The sequence below is a fragment of the Littorina saxatilis genome, linkage group LG8 (genome assembly GCF_037325665.1).
Source record: "Littorina saxatilis isolate snail1 linkage group LG8, US_GU_Lsax_2.0, whole genome shotgun sequence".
Lineage (NCBI taxonomy): Eukaryota > Metazoa > Mollusca > Gastropoda > Littorinimorpha > Littorinidae > Littorina > Littorina saxatilis.
Genome location: NC_090252.1, coordinates 45862626 through 45882060, shown reverse-complemented (window position 1 = coordinate 45882060; position 19435 = coordinate 45862626). Strand labels below are relative to the sequence as shown.

General features: G+C 45.9%; 1 protein-coding gene across 1 annotated transcript; it reads left to right on the top strand.

The window, feature by feature from the left end:
* Positions 1-10930: 10930 nt before the first annotated feature.
* Positions 10931-19191, top strand: LOC138973655 (protein capicua homolog). Its single transcript, XM_070346383.1, has 2 exons — positions 10931-11015; positions 16084-19191. The coding sequence occupies exon 2, from the start codon at positions 16086-16088 to the stop codon at positions 19062-19064; it is 2979 nt and encodes a 992-aa protein (XP_070202484.1). The 5' UTR covers positions 10931-11015; positions 16084-16085; the 3' UTR covers positions 19065-19191.
* The last annotated feature ends 244 nt before the right edge of the window (positions 19192-19435 follow it).

Here is a 19435-nt window from a genome sequence, read left to right as displayed (position 1 = left end):
GCTATCAAACATTTTGATATTGACTACCGGATAACTCTCAGTTTTGAAATAAATGCGATTGTTTGTTTACGGGACAAATTTTGGACATTGAAACTGATGCTTTAATTAACTAATCAACAAACTGTTTAAAATCGCTGCGGGTTTCAAATTGTACAGACTGCGGCTTTTGGTGGAAAAGATCATGTGTACACGGTACTTCTTCAGCACTGCTTTTCAAAGCATGCATGGGATGTTATGTTACTTTTATATTGGAAAGAATGGCAGGTGTTTGCAAGTTTGCATGAGTACCTCCACATCGTGAGTGTGAGTTTGTTTGTGTTTGCCGGTGTGTGGGTGTTTGTATGTCTGTGTCAGTGTATGTGTGTGTTGACACGTGTGCGTGCGTACGTGCGTGGGTACTTGCGTGCGTGTGTTTGTGTGTGTGTGCGTACTTGCGTGTGTGCATACCTAAATGGCTGCATGCGTGCGTGCGTGTGAACATGCGTATGTACGTGCGTGTATGCGTTTGTGTTGTTCATCGAAAGCAAACGGTTTACGAATGTGGGACATGAGATTACACGTTAAAAAGTTTCTGGTACAAAAGAAACAAGTCGCGTAAGGCGAAATTACTACATTTAGTCAAGCTGTGGAACTCACAGAATGAAACTGAACGTAGTCCGCCGCTAGTGCAAAAGGCAGTGAAAGTGACGAGCCTGTACATGTTTAGCGCGGTAGCGGTTGCGCTGTGCTGCATAGCACGCTTTACTGTACATCTCTTCGTTTTAACTTTCTGAGCTTGTTTTTAATCCAAACATAGCATATCTAATGTTTTTGTAATCAGGAACCGACAAGGAATAAGATGACATTGATTTTAAAACGATTTCGGAAATTTAATTTTAATCATAATTTTTATATTTTTAATTTTTAGGGCTTGTTTTTAATCCGAATATAACATATTTATATGTTTTTGGAATCAGAACATGATGAAGAATAAAATAAAAGTAATTTTGGATCGTTTTATTTAAAAATAATTTAATTACAATTTTCAGATTTTTAATGACCAAAGTCATTAATTAATTTTTAAGCCTACATGCTCAAATGCAATACCGAAGTCCGGCCTTCGTCGAAGATTGCTTGGCCAAAATTTCAATCAATTTGATTGAAAAATGAAGGTGTGACATAGCCGCCTCAACTTTTACAAAAAGCCGGATATGACGTCATAAAAGACATTTATCGATAAAATGAAAAAAAACGTCTGAGGATATCATACCCAGGAACTCTCATGTAAAATTTCATAAAGATCGGTCCAGTAGTTTACTCTGAATCGCTCTACACACACACACGCACACGGCACAGACACACACACACACAAACACACACACACATACACCACGACCCTCGTCTCGATTCTCCCCTCTATGTTAAAACATTTAGTCATAACTTGACTAAATGTAAAAACAAACAAAAACAAAAAAGTTTTTTAGGTAAGCATATACTGCTTTTTCCTCAACACAACACTCCCCCACCTGCCCCTCCCCCTCCCCCACCGCCCACATTTAGAACCTTACACAACACACCCCCTCCCCCCACCCCATTCTCCAATGAGTACTTGCATTAACACTCAAAAGCCTTTTTTTGAGGAGATAAAATTCATTTTCTCCCTTTAAAACCTTACGGCGTTTTATTATCTCCCCAGACACGCTATATAAGTACACGTGCGCACTGTTTGTGAAAGAAAGCGAAAATAGGTCAGTGACGACATTTTCAAAGGTTATTATTACACTCCTACAACACCCTTGTACATGTCACGAGCACTAGTCGTGGGTTTAAAATTTTCATGCTTTTTTTTTTTTTTTTTTTTTTTCAAATGTGGGAAAAGTTGTGAATGGACGTAAATGACGCACAATACTTGTAGTGACGAAAAAGAAATCGATTGGGGGAAATTATTTTAGCTTTTCTTCCCCCGATGTACGCTGCTGCTGAGCTGAATCGAGCACACGGTGCCTGTTATTTTGGAGCAATTTTTGAACCATTTAAGGCTCGATTCGGTGAGTGCGTCGTTTAAAGTACGTGTGTGTGGAGAGGGGAGGGAGGCCCGAGGGCAAGGATGCATCGTACGTGTGTGTGTGTGTGTGTGTGTGTGTGTGTGTGTGTGCGTGTGTGTGTGTGTGTGTGTGTGTGTGTGTGTGTGTGTGTGTATGTTATCGTCGACATGGAACTGAAAATCTTCTTTTACGCTTGGAATATCACTTTCCTTTGTGTGTGTGTTTTAAAAAATAATTTTTGTTTTGTTTCATTGTTTTTACCAGTGCTTACAGCGAGCAGATATCAGTTCTTTATCATGCTGAATGTATATAATATATTTGTGCGCAGACGCATCCGATGCAGTTTGGTCTGTTTCGTCGAGATTTGTGGTAGGTTGATGAAATTTGTAAGCTTGAATAATAAAATGCTTCATGATTTATTAAGGCATAAAATCTTCATTCATAATCATACAGTTAAAATCTTTTTTCCCTACTCCCACTTCCAACAATGCAACAACAAACAAAGATTACCTTGCCACAAAAACAAATGAAGAAAATGGTCACAATTACGACACAAAAACGAGAGAAACAAAATACACAGATAAACAAAATGTTGTTTTGGTTATGAGATAATACCTTACGCCTTCTTATGTCGTTTTTACCACGTCAATACCTTCGGTATAAAAAAAATAAAATAAAAAAAATGACGTCATTCGAGGTTTTCACGAACAGGAATGGCGACATCACAAGCTTATGAAATGCCCATACTCATTGATGGCATGCCAAACCTGGTGTTAGCGGAAGTTGAAACGTATAAATTTACATTTTTTTTAAACGAAGAAATGTAAAAGATGTATCTATAATATACTTTGTGAAATTTCAGCGAAGAGCGCGTGGGAGTTCATCAGCCCAGTTCATAAATCGGTGTTCAACAGACTCCCCCCCCCTCCCTTCCGTTTACCACACACATCTATATATATATATACGACTAGTGTCTGTCTGTCTGTCTGTCTGTCTGTTCGCGATGCACGGCCAAAGTTCTCGGTGGATCTTTTTCAAATTTGGACACCGTATTCAGCTACACCCCGGACACAACCTCATCGATGAGATATCTCAACACGTGCTCTCAGCGCGCAGCGCTGTGCGCGCTGAACCGATTTTTGAGTCACTTGAGAAAAAGTGACTCTATGTAATCGGTCAGTGTTAGTCTGTCCGGCCGGCCGTCCGGCCGGCCGGCCGTAGACACCACCTTAACGTTGGACTTTTCTCGGAAACTATCAAAGCGATCGGGCTCATATTTTGTTTAGTCGTGACCTCCAATGACCTCTACACTTTAACGATGGTTTCGTTGACCTTTGACCTTTTTCAAGGTCACAGGTCAGCGTCAAAGGAAAAATTAGACATTTTATATCTTTGACAAAGTTCATCGGATGTGATTGAAACTTTGTAGGATTATTCTTTACATCAAAGTATTTACATCTGTAGCCTTTTACGAACGTTATCAGAAAAACAAGGGAGATAACTAGCCTTTTCTGTTCGGCAACACACAACTTAACGTTGGGCTTTTCTCGGAAACTATAAAAGTGACCGGGCTCAAATTTTATGTGAACGTGACTCATTGTGTTGTGAATAGCAATTTCTTCCTGTCCATCTGATGCCTCATATAATATTCAGAACTGCGAAAGTGACTCGATCGAGCGTTTGCTCTTCTTGTTGTTGTTGTTGTTGTCGGGATCCACTACCAGTAACTCTTCCTTATCTTCTCCAGTGTTTTCAGCCGCGATTATCTCCCTTCCTCCGTGTGGCGTCAATACATATTCCCGTTACTACGTTACTATTTTTAGAAGGTCACTGCACGTTACTATTTTTAGAAGGTCTCCAGTGTTTTGCGCGTTTATCTCCTTTCCTTCGTGCGCCGGCTCGGCGTACACCCGGCAAAGCCGGGTCCCAGGCGCAGCCTGGTATTCGGCTCTACTTCTTCCCGGCGAGCCGGTACCCGGCGAAGCGGGTATTCATCTAGTATATATATATACTAGATGAATACCCGCTTCGCCGGGAAGAAGTCGAGCCGAATACCCGGCTGCGCCAGGGGGGTGTACGCCGGCTTTGCCGGCGCACCGCACGAAGGAAGGGAGATAAACGCGCAAAACACTGGAGAAGAGTACGGGACAGTGACCTTCTAAAAATAGTATAACGGGAATATGGATTGAGCGTTGTCGACAGTGACCTTCTAAAAATAGAAACGGGAATATGGATTGACGCCACACGAAGGAAGGGAGATAAACGCTGAAAACACTGGAGAAAATAAGGAAGAGTTACTGGGAATGGATCCAGAGAAAAAGCAAAATCGGTTCAGCGCTGCGCGCTGAGAGCACGTGTTGAAATATATCTCATCGACCAGGTTCTGTCCGTGGTATACCTGAATATGGCCACCAAATTTGAAAGAGATCCATCGAGAACTTTGGCCGTGCATCGCGAACACACACACACACACACACACACACAGACACAAGTCGTATATATATGTGTGTGTGTCTGTGCATCTCTCTCTGTCTGTCTCTGTTCCCGGTACCTGTGTCCCATGTGTCTATGTTTACCAGCACGGTGGCCTAGTGGTAAGGCGTCCGCCCCGTGATCGGGAGGTCGTGAAAAAGAAGAACTGAAGAAGAACTGAGACACAGACTGTGTACTCTAGTGTCTGGACTAAAGAAACTAGCAGATTCTCATTCACATTTCAGCCACGTGCGAACCGGCCACGTCCGCTAGATTGCAAACAGGAAGGCCACAGGACAGATTTAATGATATGTTGGTGTATCGCCCTTTCCTTCAGTGGTACTGAGGCTATCTTGTCAATCCCCAGACATGTCCCGGCTTTTACATGGGGTATTTCTATTAGCAGCCTTCCCTCCGGACTGCCTGCTTTACACAGAGTAGATCACGTTTTCTCTCTCGTGATTTTCAGGGGTGGTGGTGTAATTTTGTTACTGACACCTGTGATAATCTGCAAAATTGCTTCACCAAAAATCCCGAATTAACCATTTTTTGACTCACATGCGAAGCAAAAGTGAGTCTATGTACTCACCCGAGTCGTCCGTCCGTCCGTCCGTCCGTCCGGCCGGCCGGCCGGCCGGCCGTCCGGAAAACTTTAACGTTGGATATTTCTTGGACACTATTCAGTCTATCAGTACCAAATTTGGCAAGATGGTGTACGATGACAAGGCCCCAAAAAACATACATAGCATCTTGACCTTGCTTCAAGGTCAAGGTCGCAGGGGCCATAAATGTTGTCTAAAAAACAGCTATTTTTCACATTTTTCACATTTTCTCTGAAGTTTTTGAGATTGAATACCTCACCTATATATGATATATAGGGCAAAGTAAGCCCCATCTTTTGATACCAGTTTGGTTTACCTTGCTTCAAGGTCAAGGTCACAGGAGCTCTTCAAAGTTGGATTGTATACATATTTTGAAATGACCTTGACCCTGAACTATGGAAGATAACTGTTTCAAACTTAAAAATTATGTGGGGCACATGTTATACTTTCATCATGAGACACATTTGGTCACATATGATCAAGGTCAAGGTCACTTTGACCCTTATGAAATGTGACCAAAATAAGGTAGTGAACCACTAAAAGTGACCATATATCATGGTAGAAAGAGCCAATAAGCACCATTGTACTTCCTATGTCTTGAATTAACAGCTTTCTGTTGCATGATCTTGGATGACCTTGAGGAAAAATGTGTAAAGCAGTTCTTAGTGTATGATGTCATTGCTAGGTTTAGCTGAAGGTCAAGGTCATGTAAAGGTCAAGGTCAAGCATGTGAGTCGTATGGGCTTTGCCCTTCTCTTGTTTGGTATTGTTCCGAAATAAACGATGTTTTCGGAAATAACTCTGTCGGGTTTGTATGGGTTGTGAAAGAGTGAATACCCTTGCTTTTGGCATTGAGGCAAACTTTCCCACGTGACATTATAGGCCAGTCACCAGGGAGGCCGTTATGTCCGTTGACTGAAACACGTGGACAGGGAGCGGCACGAGCGGAAAGTTTGCCTGAAAGCAAGAGTATTCACTCTTTTACAACTTTTGCAAATCCGATAGAGTTATATCCGGAGTTCGTCTATTGGAGGATTCTCTTGTCCAAGGTAAAAATCCAGGACAGATACAATGTTGGGGTGTACTTGATCGTTTACACGGTAAGCATTCCTAATTTATTATACTTCTGCTGGACTGACAAAGCCAATTCCAGTATACCGTCTTGAAATAGCGAACTCATATATCTCAAAACCCCATACGCACGGCCGTGGCAGTATAATTCAGTCATACGGGCGAAGTAAGCAATATGTTATACTAGATGAATACCTGCTTCGCCGGGTACGGCTTCGCCGGGAAGAAGTAGAGCCGAATACCTGGCTGCGCCAGGGACACGGCTTTGCCGGGTGTACGCCGGCTTGGCCGGCGCACCGCACGAAGGAAGGGAGATAAACGCGCAAAACACTGGAGAAGATAAGGAAGAGTAATACCCGGCTTCGCCGGGACAGTGACCTTCTAAAAATAGTAACGGGAATATGGATTGAGCGTTGTGGACAGTGACCTTCTAAAAATAGTAACGGGAATATGGATTGACGCCACACGAAGGAAGGGAGATAAACGCAAAACACTGGAGAAGATAAGGAAGAGTTACTGGGAATGGATCTGGAAAGATGAACAGAAAAACCAAAATCGGTTCAGCGCTGCGCGCTGAGAGCACGTGTTGAAAATTCTCATCGACCAGGTTGTGTCCGGGGTCTACCTGAATATGCCCACCAAATTTGAAGCAGATCCATCGAGAACTTTGGCCGTGCATCGCGAACACACACACACACACACACACACACACACACAAACACAGAGACACAGACACACAGACACAAGTCGTATATATATTACCCGCTTCGCCGGGTACTGGCTTCGCCGGGATACCCGGCTTCGCCGGGAAGAAGTAGAGCCGAATACCCGGCTTTGCCGGGAAGAAGTAGAGGAATACCCGGCTTTGCCGGGATAAAAGCGTTGTGGACAATGACCTTCTAAAAATAGTAACGGGAATATCCGGCTTCGCCGGGATGAAAGCGTTGTGGACAGTGACCTTCTAAAAATAGTAACGGGAATATGGATTGACGCCACACGAAGGAAGGGAGATAAACGCAAAACACTGGAGAAGATAAGGAAAAGTTACTGGGAATGGATCTGGGAAGATGAACAGAAAAACCAAAATCGGTTCAGCGCTGCGCGCCGAGAGCACGTGTTGAAAATTCTCATCGACCAGGTTGTGTCCGGGGTCTATCTGAATATGCCCACCAAATTTGAAGCAGATCCATCGATAACTTTGGCCGTGCATCGCGAACACACACACACACACACACACACACACGCACGCACGCACACACACACACACACACACACACACACACACACACACACACACACAAGTCGTATATATATATATAGATATATATAAACTAGATGAAAACCCGCTTCGCCGGGTACGGCTGCGCCGGGAAGAAGTCGATCCGAATACCCGGCTCCGCGCACCGCACGGAGGAAGGGAGATAATCGCGGCTAAAAACACTGGAGAAGATAAGGAAGAGTTACTGGTAGTGGATCCAGACAAAAAAAAACAAAATCGGTTCAGCACAAAAAACAAAATCGGTTCAGCGCTGCGCGCTGAGAGCACGTGTTGAAATATCTCATCGACCAGGTTGTGTCCCGGGTGTACGTGAATATGCCCACCAAATTTGAAGCAGATCCATCGAGAACTTTGGCCGTGCATCGCGCACAGACACACAGACAGACAGACAGACAGACAGACAGACACACAGACACTAGTCGTATATATATATAGATAGTAGTAGCAGTAGACGTAGTAGTAGTGTACGTAGTAGTAGTATACGTAGTCGTAGTAGTAGATGTAGTAGTAGTAGCGTGTGTACTGAGTACACTAAATAGCCACGGTAGTAACACAGTGGCGACAGGAGCCCAAAACGCACGCACGGCCGTGGCAGTATAATTCACACGGCCGCCGAAGTATAATATAGTAGTAGTAGTGTTAATAGTAGTAGTAGTGGTATATAGTAGTAGTAGTGGTGGTGGGAGTAGTAGTAGTAGTAGTGGTTGTAGCGTTTGTAGGAATACAGTAGTAGTAGCAGTAGTTGTTGTTGTAGCGTTTGTAGGAATGCGGAATAATAGTAGCAGTGGCTGTTAAAGCGACAGGAGCCCAAAACTTACGCACGGCCGTGGCAGTATAATTCACACGGCCGCCGAAGTATAATATAGTAGTAGTAGACGTGTTAATAGTAGTAGTAGTGGTATATAGTAGTAGTAGTAGTGGTGCGTGGGAGTAGTAGTAGTAGTAGTGGTTGTAGCGTTTGTAGGAATACAGTAGTAGTAGCAGTAGTTGTTGTTGTAGCGTTTGTAGGAATGCGGAATAATAGTAGCAGTGGCTGTTAAAGCGACAGGAGCCCAAAACGTACGCACGGCCGTGGCAGTATAATTCACACGGCCGCCGAAGTATAATATAGTAGTAGTAGTGTTAATAGTAGTAGTAATAGTAGTGGTATATAGTAGTAGTAGTGGTGGTGGGAGTAGTAGTAGTAGTGGTTGTAGCGTTTGTAGGAATACAGTAGTAGTAGTAGTAGCAGTAGTTGTTGTAGCGTTTGTAGGAATGCGGAATAATAGTAGCAGTGGCTGTTAAAGCGACAGGAGCCCAAAACGTACGCACGGCCGTGGCAGTATAATTCACACGGCCGCCGAAGTATAACTATAGTAGTAGTAGTAGTAGTGTTAGTAGTAGTAGTAGTAGTAGTGGTATATAGTAGTAGTGGTAGTGGTAGTAGTAGTGGTTGTAGCGTTTGTAGGAATACAGTAGTAGTAGTGGTTGTTCTGGCGTTTCTAGGAATGGAATAAAAGTAGCAGTGGCTGTTAAAGCGGTACTGGAGCAGAGTGTGACCGTCTGTATACCTGAAGTGTCACAAGACAGTCAGTGGCGGCATGTCATAAGCTCAGGTTGATCATCTCAGTCAATGTATCTTTCCTGATGCAGATATTGTAAGCCAGACTAAAATGTGAAGTGTTTTTGCGTTAAGTCAAAGGGAAACAACTGCTTGCATGGTGTTTGCTGTGTGTCCGTGTCGGCGCTGCGACAGTCAGGTGTGTCCGTGTCGGCGCTGCGCGTCACTGTGTGTGTAGTGTGTTATCGCCGCAGCGGCGTCACAGACTGTGATGTTTAGCCGGTGTGTACCGCGACAGTTGCAGTCAGTCACGCGGTGTCTGCGCGGCTGTGTAGTGTGTCAATGAGTATACATGTGTAAGCAAAATTTTGACCAAAATTCTGAAAACAGCTTACAATGACTGACACACACACACTGACATACACACACCGCCGGCCGGCACAGAGAGACAGACACTGAGACACACACACACACGGCACACACTTCAGTGGCACACAGTGACACACACATAACGTGGCACACACACACTGGCACACACACACTGACACACACACACTGACACTGACACACCGGCATCAGTGACGCACACACACTGACACACAAACACACACTGACACACACACACTGACATACACACACACACACTGACACACACACACTGACATACACACACACACACACATACCCACAAACAAGAACCGTCAGCTGCCTTTAATATTTTCAGTACATTCTCAGTCAATTTCACAAGAGATGTTCCATTATGATTTTCATGATTACAGCAGTTTATCGATTATCACTCAGTGCGCATGTGGTCGTCGCAGAGTAACTAACAAATTCATTAATTCCAAAATCTTCAGGAGAAAGTAGTCGGCAGCCGCGAGCCAATCGATTGACTGAGCCACGAATAACACTAACAGAGAGAGAGAGAGAGAGAGAAAGAGAGAGAAAGAGAGAGGGAGACAGACATGAGACAAAACAGATCGAGAGAGCTCGAGATAGTTAGTAAGTCAGAGAGACGGAAAAAAAGACAGAAAGAGAGATTCACCTCGCTCTCGCGCGTTTTGGAGAGACAGAGACAGACTGAGAACAGAGAGAGAGAGAGAGAGAGAGAGAGAGATCTAGAAAGTGAGAGAAAGAGAGAGAGAGATTCACCTCGCTCTCGTGTTTTTTAGGTCACACCGTCGAATGACCTGGCGCGAGTTCAGTTGTGGAATGCAACAGCGCGTCACGCCGCCAAATGTCAATTTCAGCTACCCCCCCCCCCCCCCCCCCCCCCCTCCAAAAAACCACACCAACTTACTGGGAGACACGTCTGGACCAGAAACGGACAAGCTCGAATTCATTTTGCTAGGAGAAAAAATTGAACTTGTGAGGCTGATTTCAGCCAGGGAGCGCGAGTCTAGTATTTTCTCGTCGAGTTGGCAACAAGGGCGTGATGTGGAGAGTTGGGGCCCCGGAACGTGGATGTTCAAGAGAGGCTGTAGTAAGCGTTCATAGTAACTGCACAACTGGCTGTCTGTGTCACTCACATTCCTTATAGAGATTTTGACCTACATACGTCTGCTCCGATTGGCTCGAGTTGCGGCGCGCATGACAGTGACGCGTCTTTGTTCGTGTGCACATGGGCCATTTTTCGGACCTCGATTTGTTCCTGGCATGCAGAAAAAATACGTTACATGTTGAAAGTTAGACACTGAAAGTACTTTTTTGCAGGTTTAAAGTAACTTGCATGTAAACCCACTCTTGCATCGTCCATACTTTTGCATGGTGCAGGTATATAAGATGGGCACCTCTTTCTGTGTCGGTAGTAATGTAATGAATAAACAATGTAGTTGACACTTGACCTTTCCTGTCGACCAATGGTAGCAGAGCAGCTCACAGCTCGACCAATGAGCAGAGAAAAATTTGTGATGGTTATGCTCATTCACCTTTTTTAGCTGCGGGGAGATTTTGGTCAGCTTTAGTGTGCAACAAGAAGCAACGAAGGATATGACATTTTGTGGTTCAAGAATGTGAAAAGTACCAAGGTAATTCCTCATCATCCTTACTATTTGGTTTGATCAAAGTTCCTTCTTTGACCCAGGTAGGTTACTTTGGGGATTTGTTCGGCCTTTTGAGGAAAATTTCAGTCGGAAAGTGCCAGGTCGGTCGCGATGGTGCCCTGCGCAGTGCGATGGAGGGCTATTTTTAGCTTGCGTTCTCGTCTGCTGGTGTGTGGATGTGTGTGTACTACAGGCGTACTCGCCCAGCCGTTGGCAGCTTTGCGGCGGCCATGGCGATCGTTTCGCGAGTAGAATCCCGTGACTGCGCTCCGTATCTTGCAAAATAGAGTGTTTCTGGGACAGAGAATGTCATATTATTGAGAATTACACTCGATCACGACGGTACGCTGGATCGACTGTGCTTTTGTTCAAAATGTATAGTTTCATGCTTATGTCAGTGCGTAGTAGTAGTAGTAATACTAGTACCCGAAGCCTGTGCGTTATATGTCTGTACGGACCATGGAGTAACGTCTTTTTTGGAAGGATTGTAACAGACTATCACTGTGTAATTGTTCATCGTTGTTGGCTGGTTGTCTTGTTGAATACAGACTTTGTTCTTCATTATATGCACTTTGTAACAAATTCATTTTGAGGGCGGTTTGACCCCACCCAATATCTATGTGAGGCTGAATTGGGACAGACCCTTTTTTTTCGCCTCAAACCATGCATGTCCTCGTTTGATAAAAGTGTGTCATTTGTGTGTGTCGCGCTGTGTGAGTCAGTTACCCTGTGGGGTGTGTTGACATTTTGAACAAACACCTCTCTGTGGCCCACACATTTTGCCTGGTCAGCATGATGATGAAGTGCATTGCCAAATGTCATCTTCATTCAGGATCTATCTGTATTCACAAAACCCTTTTGGTGGCTTGCATGTCTGCAACAGTATTACTTATTCAGTGTCTGGTTTTGTTATTTTACAATACATGCAGGTCCCCCCGCGGGTTAGGGGGAAGAATTTACCTAATGCTCCCGAGCATGTCGTAAGAGGCGACTAACGGATTCTGTTTCTCCTTTTACCCTTGTTAAGTGTTTCTTGTAAGTTGTATAGAATATAGTCAATTTTTGTAAAGATTTTTAGTCAAGCAGTATGTAAGAAATGTTAAGTCCTTTGTACTGGAAACTTGCATTCTCCCAGTAAGGTAATAATATACTACGTTGCAAGCCCCTGGAGCAAATTTTTGATAAGTGCTTTTGTGAACAAGAAACAATTGACAAGTGGCTCTATCCCATCTCCCCCCTTTCCCCGTCGCGATATAACCTTCGTGGTTGAAAACGACGTTAAACACCAAATAAAGAAAGAATACGTGCAGGAATGTGACATCATCGCAGGGATACATTTTGGCATTGGCAGTGGCACTTTGTCAAACGACAAAACTTCTTTTGACTTGTCTAAAATGTTGCCCTCAATTCGGACAGATTTGCTGAACTTTTTCCTCAACCTTTCCAACAATTGTCGTAACTTTCGTAGCCATTTTGGTAAATTTGTTGGAAAATAATCAATGTTAGTTGTTACTTGTAAGCATTACCAACATTCCATATTCCCTTTGATCATCTTGAGAATGACAAGTGAGATGCCATGTATATTTTTCACTGTCCTTGACGCATCAGAATTTATTTGGTCCTGACCAAAATTGAAAGCGCCAAGTGCATTTTGTGTCCTGGTAATAATCACCGACTCAAATCCTGTTTCATCGCCCCTGCGGATTACTATTGCAAGACTCTTTCTGTTGCAACTGTGCGTAACACTTGAGCCAAATTGAGATGAAGTAGTACCTCCCTTTTAGATTACTCAAAATCTGCCAAAATCAGGTCTTAAAGTTGAAAATGAAAGGGAAGGAATCTTAAAAAGGGATCAGTTTACAGACGTAGAAAAAGTGAGGCCTTAGAAGGCGGAAGTCTTAAATTGGTGGTTCTAACAATGGGTGTTCACTGCACAGGGAAGTTTTCCATTACCCTTTCTCACACCGCTATGCTGATGTCTGAATGTGCAGAGGTTAATCATTTACCTGTGTTAAAATCGAGTTAGAAGCTTGATAGGGGGTGGCAGCTCTGTGTCTTTTATGTATTTCTGTGTATCTCAGCCTCAGTCAGTGGCAGTTGTGAACGCATTGACTGGGCTTAAAGATTGTGATAAAGCAGAGTCTGCCTTATTGCCAGGTGTCGTTCTGAAGACCGGACATGGTGTAATAATACTAATATTTTTCTGTACATGTATGTCATTACTCATATGCCGTAATGTGTTTCTGTTTGATCTTGGTAATGGGTGGCCGAGTGGTAACGCACTTGCGCTCGGAAGCCAGAGGTTGCGAGTTCGACCCTGGGTCAGGGCGTTAGCAATTTTCTCCCCCCTTTCCTAACCTAGGTGGTGGGTTCAAGTGCTAGTCTTTCGGATGAGACGAAAAACCGAGGTCCCTTCGTGTACACTACATTGGGGTGTGCACGTTAAAGATCCCACGATTGACAAAAGGGTCTTTCCTGGCAAAATTGTACATGTATAGGCATAGATAAAAATGTCCACCAAAATACCCGTGTGACTTGGAATAATAGGCCGTGAAAAGTAGGATTATATGCGCCGAAATGGCTGCGATCTGCTGGTCGATGTGAATGCGTGATGTATTGTGTAAAAAAAAAAAATCCATCTCACACGGCATAAATAAATCGCTCCGCCTTCAATATGTGCGCGATTTAAATTGCATAAAAATAAAAAAATAAATAAATCCCTGCGCTTAGAACTGTACCCACGGAATACGCGCGATATAAGCCTCATATTGATTGATTGATTGATTGGTAATGGACACCCTATCAGATTGAATCGTTAAAGATATATATAATGTTCTAAGAACTTGAAGGACAGGTGCTCTCCACATTATTTTAACTCAGTAACACTAACAGTGTGGCATACTTGCTATCCTATCAATAATCATGGTTGGTTCTTCAACATTTCATTTATTCAGGCATGTGATTTTTTCTATCAGTTGACATTTTCATAAAGTTCTGCAAAGATGGTTGTATGCCAGTGTATAGATCCGGCATCACTTAATCTGACCAGTGTCGGAAACTGAATGAATGACGCACAGTCAAGCCAGACATCAGGAAATAGCAGATCCTGACTACAGTGAGGGTATTGTTAGGTCGAGAAACTAGAACTATACCTCAATCACTCAGTGCTGTTCATTGACTGCTTGCTGAACTACAGGGTTGAATTGAATCTTTTCGCATGAAACTGAAAGCTTTGTGGGATTTGTGTTAAAGATACCAGACTGGATTTCTGGCTCTAATCTCTTACCCCACGGTAGTGGACAGTAAGAACACTCAACAGTCAGGGTATTGTTAGGTTGAGAAACTAGAAGTATACCTCAGTCACTCAGTGCTGTTCATTGACTGCTTGCTGATTTATATGGTTGAATCTTTTCACGTGAAACTGAAAGCTTTGTGTTGAGGGTATCGGCTTTTTTTACCCCTCGGTAGTGAACGCTCAAAGCTGCTGGCCTGAACTTCCCTGCTGTCTTGTGTTGTTGGCATTGGCACTAGGCCCACTGGCAGTTCTAACTGTTGACACTGACAAGCACTATCACAGCCGCCCCCCGCCCCCCCCCCCCCCCCCAACACACACGATCAGGCATGAGAATCCTTCTTCTTTTAGAGGAATTCCTCCTTTTGAACATCTCAGGGTGTTCATGTCTGATATGAAAATCCATCACATTAAATTGAGTTTGAAGTCGTAAGTATAAGCAATGCTCCTCAGGGCCGGACTAGGCGAAGAGGAGGGGGGGGGTTGCCAGTGGTGGCCCAGGGGGATGTCCCCCCTGGCGGCAGGGGCGGATCAGTTCATTTTATGACTGGTTTTTTTCAAAAGTATATTGTGAAGATATGGGTGCGAAGCGCCGAGCCGACGGCGCGAAGCGCCTAGCTTGCTAGGGGGGTCCGGGGGCATGCTCCCCCGGAAAATTTTGAAAAAAAGGATGCAAAATGGTGCATTAATAGGTAACATGCGCCTTGAGTCGCCTTGTGTGGTGAGATACGTGCGCGATATAAATCCTCGTAAATAAAATAAATAAAAAAATAAAACAATCTGGTGCATTCTGAGGATGATCATTACCAGTTTCAGGCAGCAGATTTTGTAACTGATTAATACCCCAAAAATTGAAACTCAATGTAAAATAAAGAAATGCATACCCCATTCAATATTTTTATTTTTTGGCTGGGGGGGGTCCGGAAACCCTAGAACCCACCCCCCCCTCGTTGTGGGGGTCAGGGGGCAAAGCCCCCTGAAGCTGACGGGTAGGTCATATTCTGAGATAGGAAAATGATCGCTCCTTGCATGAAACGGCATAAAATAAGCAATAATAAAAAAATAAATAAATAAGTAAGGTACATGTTTAGGCTAGGGGGGGGGGGGGGGGGGTTGCGCAACCCCCATAACCCCCCTGGTAGTCCGGCCCTGCTCCTCAGTGTATCGTAAGTCCTGTTCCCTTCTTCTCTTGTTGAGTTTGAAGCCATAAGTATAAGCAATGCTCCTCATGTGTAAGTCCTGTTCCCTTCTTCTCTTACGTCAAAGTGAAGGAAAACTAAAAACAAAATAAACAAAATCCAAAAACAAAGAGACGGCCAACGTTCCAAAATTCAGAATCAAAAAACAAGATTCATTCGTTGGGCTTTCTGACGAGTGGATGTAAACTGACAGTGATAGAACTATCAAGATAAGTTTTGGGTGAATATTTGTTTGTCTGTTCACTTAAAAGACCGTTGGGTCGAAATATCTGTGAATGTATTGTTTTGTCAATAACAAACGTTCCCACAACGTACCTTTCTTGTTATTTGATTCTTAAAAAAAGATAACAAACTGATTTGTGTTTAGTTATATTTGGCAAACTTTATTTCCCCCTTTTTGACAATTTTCTAATCTCACGTCTGACTTTTGCCCTTTCTCTGTCTGTCTTACTGGTTCTTGTGCTGTATGCTCACGTCCCCTAATCCATTCTACAGCCACCTCATGATGTGAATCTTGTGTAAATTTCATTCTAACGAGAGTCCTGCTTTTGTTTGCGTGCAGACATGCCGCGAAGAATCGACAGCCGCAGTAGGCGGGGTCGGTCAAGCAGCTCCTCCCCCACAGGCCAGCGTCCAGCAAAATCCCGGCGCAAGGCCGTGTCTGGCGAGGATGGTCAAGAGGGAGCTTCCGCAGCCAAAGATCATGAAGATGAGGACCAGAAGTCACCCGCAGACTCTGGACAGGCGGAGGCTGACGTGGGAAAGAAGGCGCCCCAGTCCCGTCAGGGTAGAGGAGGTATCGGAGTGACGACGACTACTAGAGGTGGACGGACAATTCGCCAGCCAAAGAGAAACAACAGCCCTACCTTTGAAGTGAAGTCAGAGGTGATGTCTCCTGCTCAGTCCAAAGCCAAAATACCGCCATCCCCTGCTCAACAGCAGCAGCAGCAGGGCTTTGCTGCGCAGCAGGGAGGCGTTCACTTGCAGGAACAACGCCAGCAAGAGTTGCAGCAGCAACAGCCGACGCAGTTGCATCAGTTGAACTCTCCATTGCAGCACGTTCACGTCTCTCAAGCTCAACATTATCAGTCCCACGTGATGACCTCCTTGCAGCAAGGTCAGAGCGTGCCGCAGAGCCCATTGCAGCAACAGGAGCAGCAGATGCAGCAGCAGCAGAGGCCACCGTCTCGTCAGACGCCGACCAGTACCCCCGTGTCCATGCCCAGCCCGGTCATCCTCCACTCTCCCCCAGCCTTCCCCACGTCTGACTTCAAGCAGAGCCCGGCCACCACCCCCACCACCCAGCTGACGCCGGACACCAGCTTCGAGGGACTCTCCTTTCCCGGCGATCCCAGCATGCGGGCCATCGCCAAGCCGCCCAAGAAGCGCAAAGCCACTTTGGACCTCAGCGGGCCCGGTCAGCCCATCTCCCCACCAGTACCCCCTCACCCGACTCCCCCCAAACGTGTAAACATTGATCTCAAAGAGTGGAAGAACCACAGGGTGCTGGCTCGAAAGAACGGGATCTTCCAGCCGGGTAGCATCAAAGGCAACAAGAACAACCAGCATCTGAGCATCGAGTTTGACGATGACAAAAACCCGGTCAGTTTCGACCACGTCTTTGATGGTGTTGGGTGCGACATCATCAGCGACACCTGCCCCATGTCTGTCATGATCAAGATCAATTCGCCGGTCTGTGTGCGGCTCAATACGGACGAAAACTATTTTTACGACGGACTTGTGATGGAGAAGAGAGCCACGCAGGGAGGCACCATGTACAGGGTTAGACTGGACCATACGTGGCACGTCAATATTCGTGATGACCAGTGGGTGTCGCGGGTCAACCTTCGCCTGATGCAGCCACCGTGGTTTGAGGACCTTGATGAGTCCCCTGAGGCCGAGACCCCTCCTCCACCACCTGCCATGAATCCCCCGGTCAACATGGAACGACCTGTGTCGTCAAGCGCTGGCTCCTTCGATCACATGGAATCTTCCGAGGATGAGATGATGGCAGTGGGTAACATGAGCTTCGACTCATCTGGAATGAGCACACCAAGGTCAGGTAGCGCCACTCCAGGGTCAGGGTCAAGGTCGCAGAACGGTCAAGACAGGTCCAAGCAGCCGTTCAAGAAAAGAGACCCCAGCCGGAGTCGTAGCGCTCAGTCCACGGAGAGTAGTCGCTCCAGCACCCCCCGCTCGCCCACAATGAACATGCGGTACAAGAAGGGTGACGTGGTTTCAACCCCGAACGGAATCCGAAAGAAGTTCAACGGCAAGCAGTGGAGGAGACTGTGCTCCAAGGAAGGCTGCACCAAGGAGTCTCAGAGGCGCGGGTTCTGTTCCAGACACTTGTCGCTGAAAGGGAAGAGTCTGCGCCAGGCACCGTCCTTCCCTGGCTGCCGCACAGGGGAGCTGAAAGAAGGACAGATCGAGTGGACCACCGATTCCAGAGAAGGTGACCCGTCGCGGTACGTGGAAATGGACGAAGCGGAGGCAGCCAACATGCTTGTGTCGCTGGGTAACTCTCGCTCCACCACCCCCGCCTTCTCCCCCACCCCTGGGAACCCTATGTCCCCGAGGATTGGACAGACGCAGTCCCCTGGTCCGTACCGCGCGACGTCTTTTACCCCCATCTCCCCCCACACAAACCCCCAAGTCCCCCAAGGGTTTATCTCCTCTCCACAGAAAAGCTGGGGGTCGGGGCCGTCAAAGTCGAGCAGCTCTTCGTCGGACCTCGTTTCTCCAGTCACGCCGCGCTTCCCGTCCGTGGCTGGTATGCCTGCGTTTCAGTCGCAGATGGTCACCAGCCCTGTGGTCAACAAACCTCCGAGCATCACCCTGCCGAAGCAGGATTCCGGGCGAAGCGAGGATTCTGGAATTGAGGTCACGACCCCGAAGACGCCAATGTCGAAGGTGATGATCAGTCCAGGGGGCAGCATCTTTGGAATGCAGGCGAACACGATCTTAGCGGCGCCTGTTCAGCAGAAATTCCCCGGCCCTGTGGAGCACTCGGCCATTGTCAAGCAGCTGCAGTCGCAAGGCATGATGGAACAGGAGCGTCAGCAGTGCATTGAACAGGCCCCAGGATATTCCCCTTCCTCTGGTAGGCATCGACAGCTGGAACGTACGCAGTCCTTCCCTCCCCCGCGTGAGGCCGACGTTCGAGTTGACCCTACGGTACATTATCCGTCACAGGTTACGGCCGGCGGGAGGCACCCTGGTACTGACCGCGTTGACCCCGGGAGCACCCAATCCATGCTAGCCAGGTCGCGTAGTCATGACTACCCTGAGGTGCCGGCTGGTTACGTGCGACAAGAACTTTCTGCGCCTGTTACGCTTGGGGTTGCTGTTGACAAGGCTGGGGATGAGGGTGGTCGCTATCGGCAACCCGCTGCTGCTATGGTTACCAGAACTCCTGTACAGGAGATCGTACCTCCACTGAGCAGCATGCAAGTACAGCATTCTGATGTACGGCGGCTGGAGGGAGACTGGCGTTCAGATAATACCAATCACAGTGAGTGTTCAAGTCTTTTTTACATTTAGTCAAGTTTTGACTAAATGTTTTAACATGGAGGGGGAATCGAGACGAGGGTCGTGGTGTATGTGTGTGTGTGTGTGTCTGTGCGTGTGTGTGTGTAGAGCGATTCAGACTAAACTACTGGATCAATCTTTATGAAATTTTACATGAGAGTTCCGGGGTATGAAATTCCCAGACGTTTTTTTCATTTTTTCGATAAATGTCTTTTATGACGTCATATCTGGCATTTTGTAACAGTTGAGGCGGCACTGTCACACCTTCATTTTTCAATCAAATTGATTGAAATTTTGGCCAAGCAATCTTCGACGAAGGCCGGACTTTGGTATTGCATTTCAGCATGGAGGCTTATAAATTAATTAATGACTTTGGTCATTAA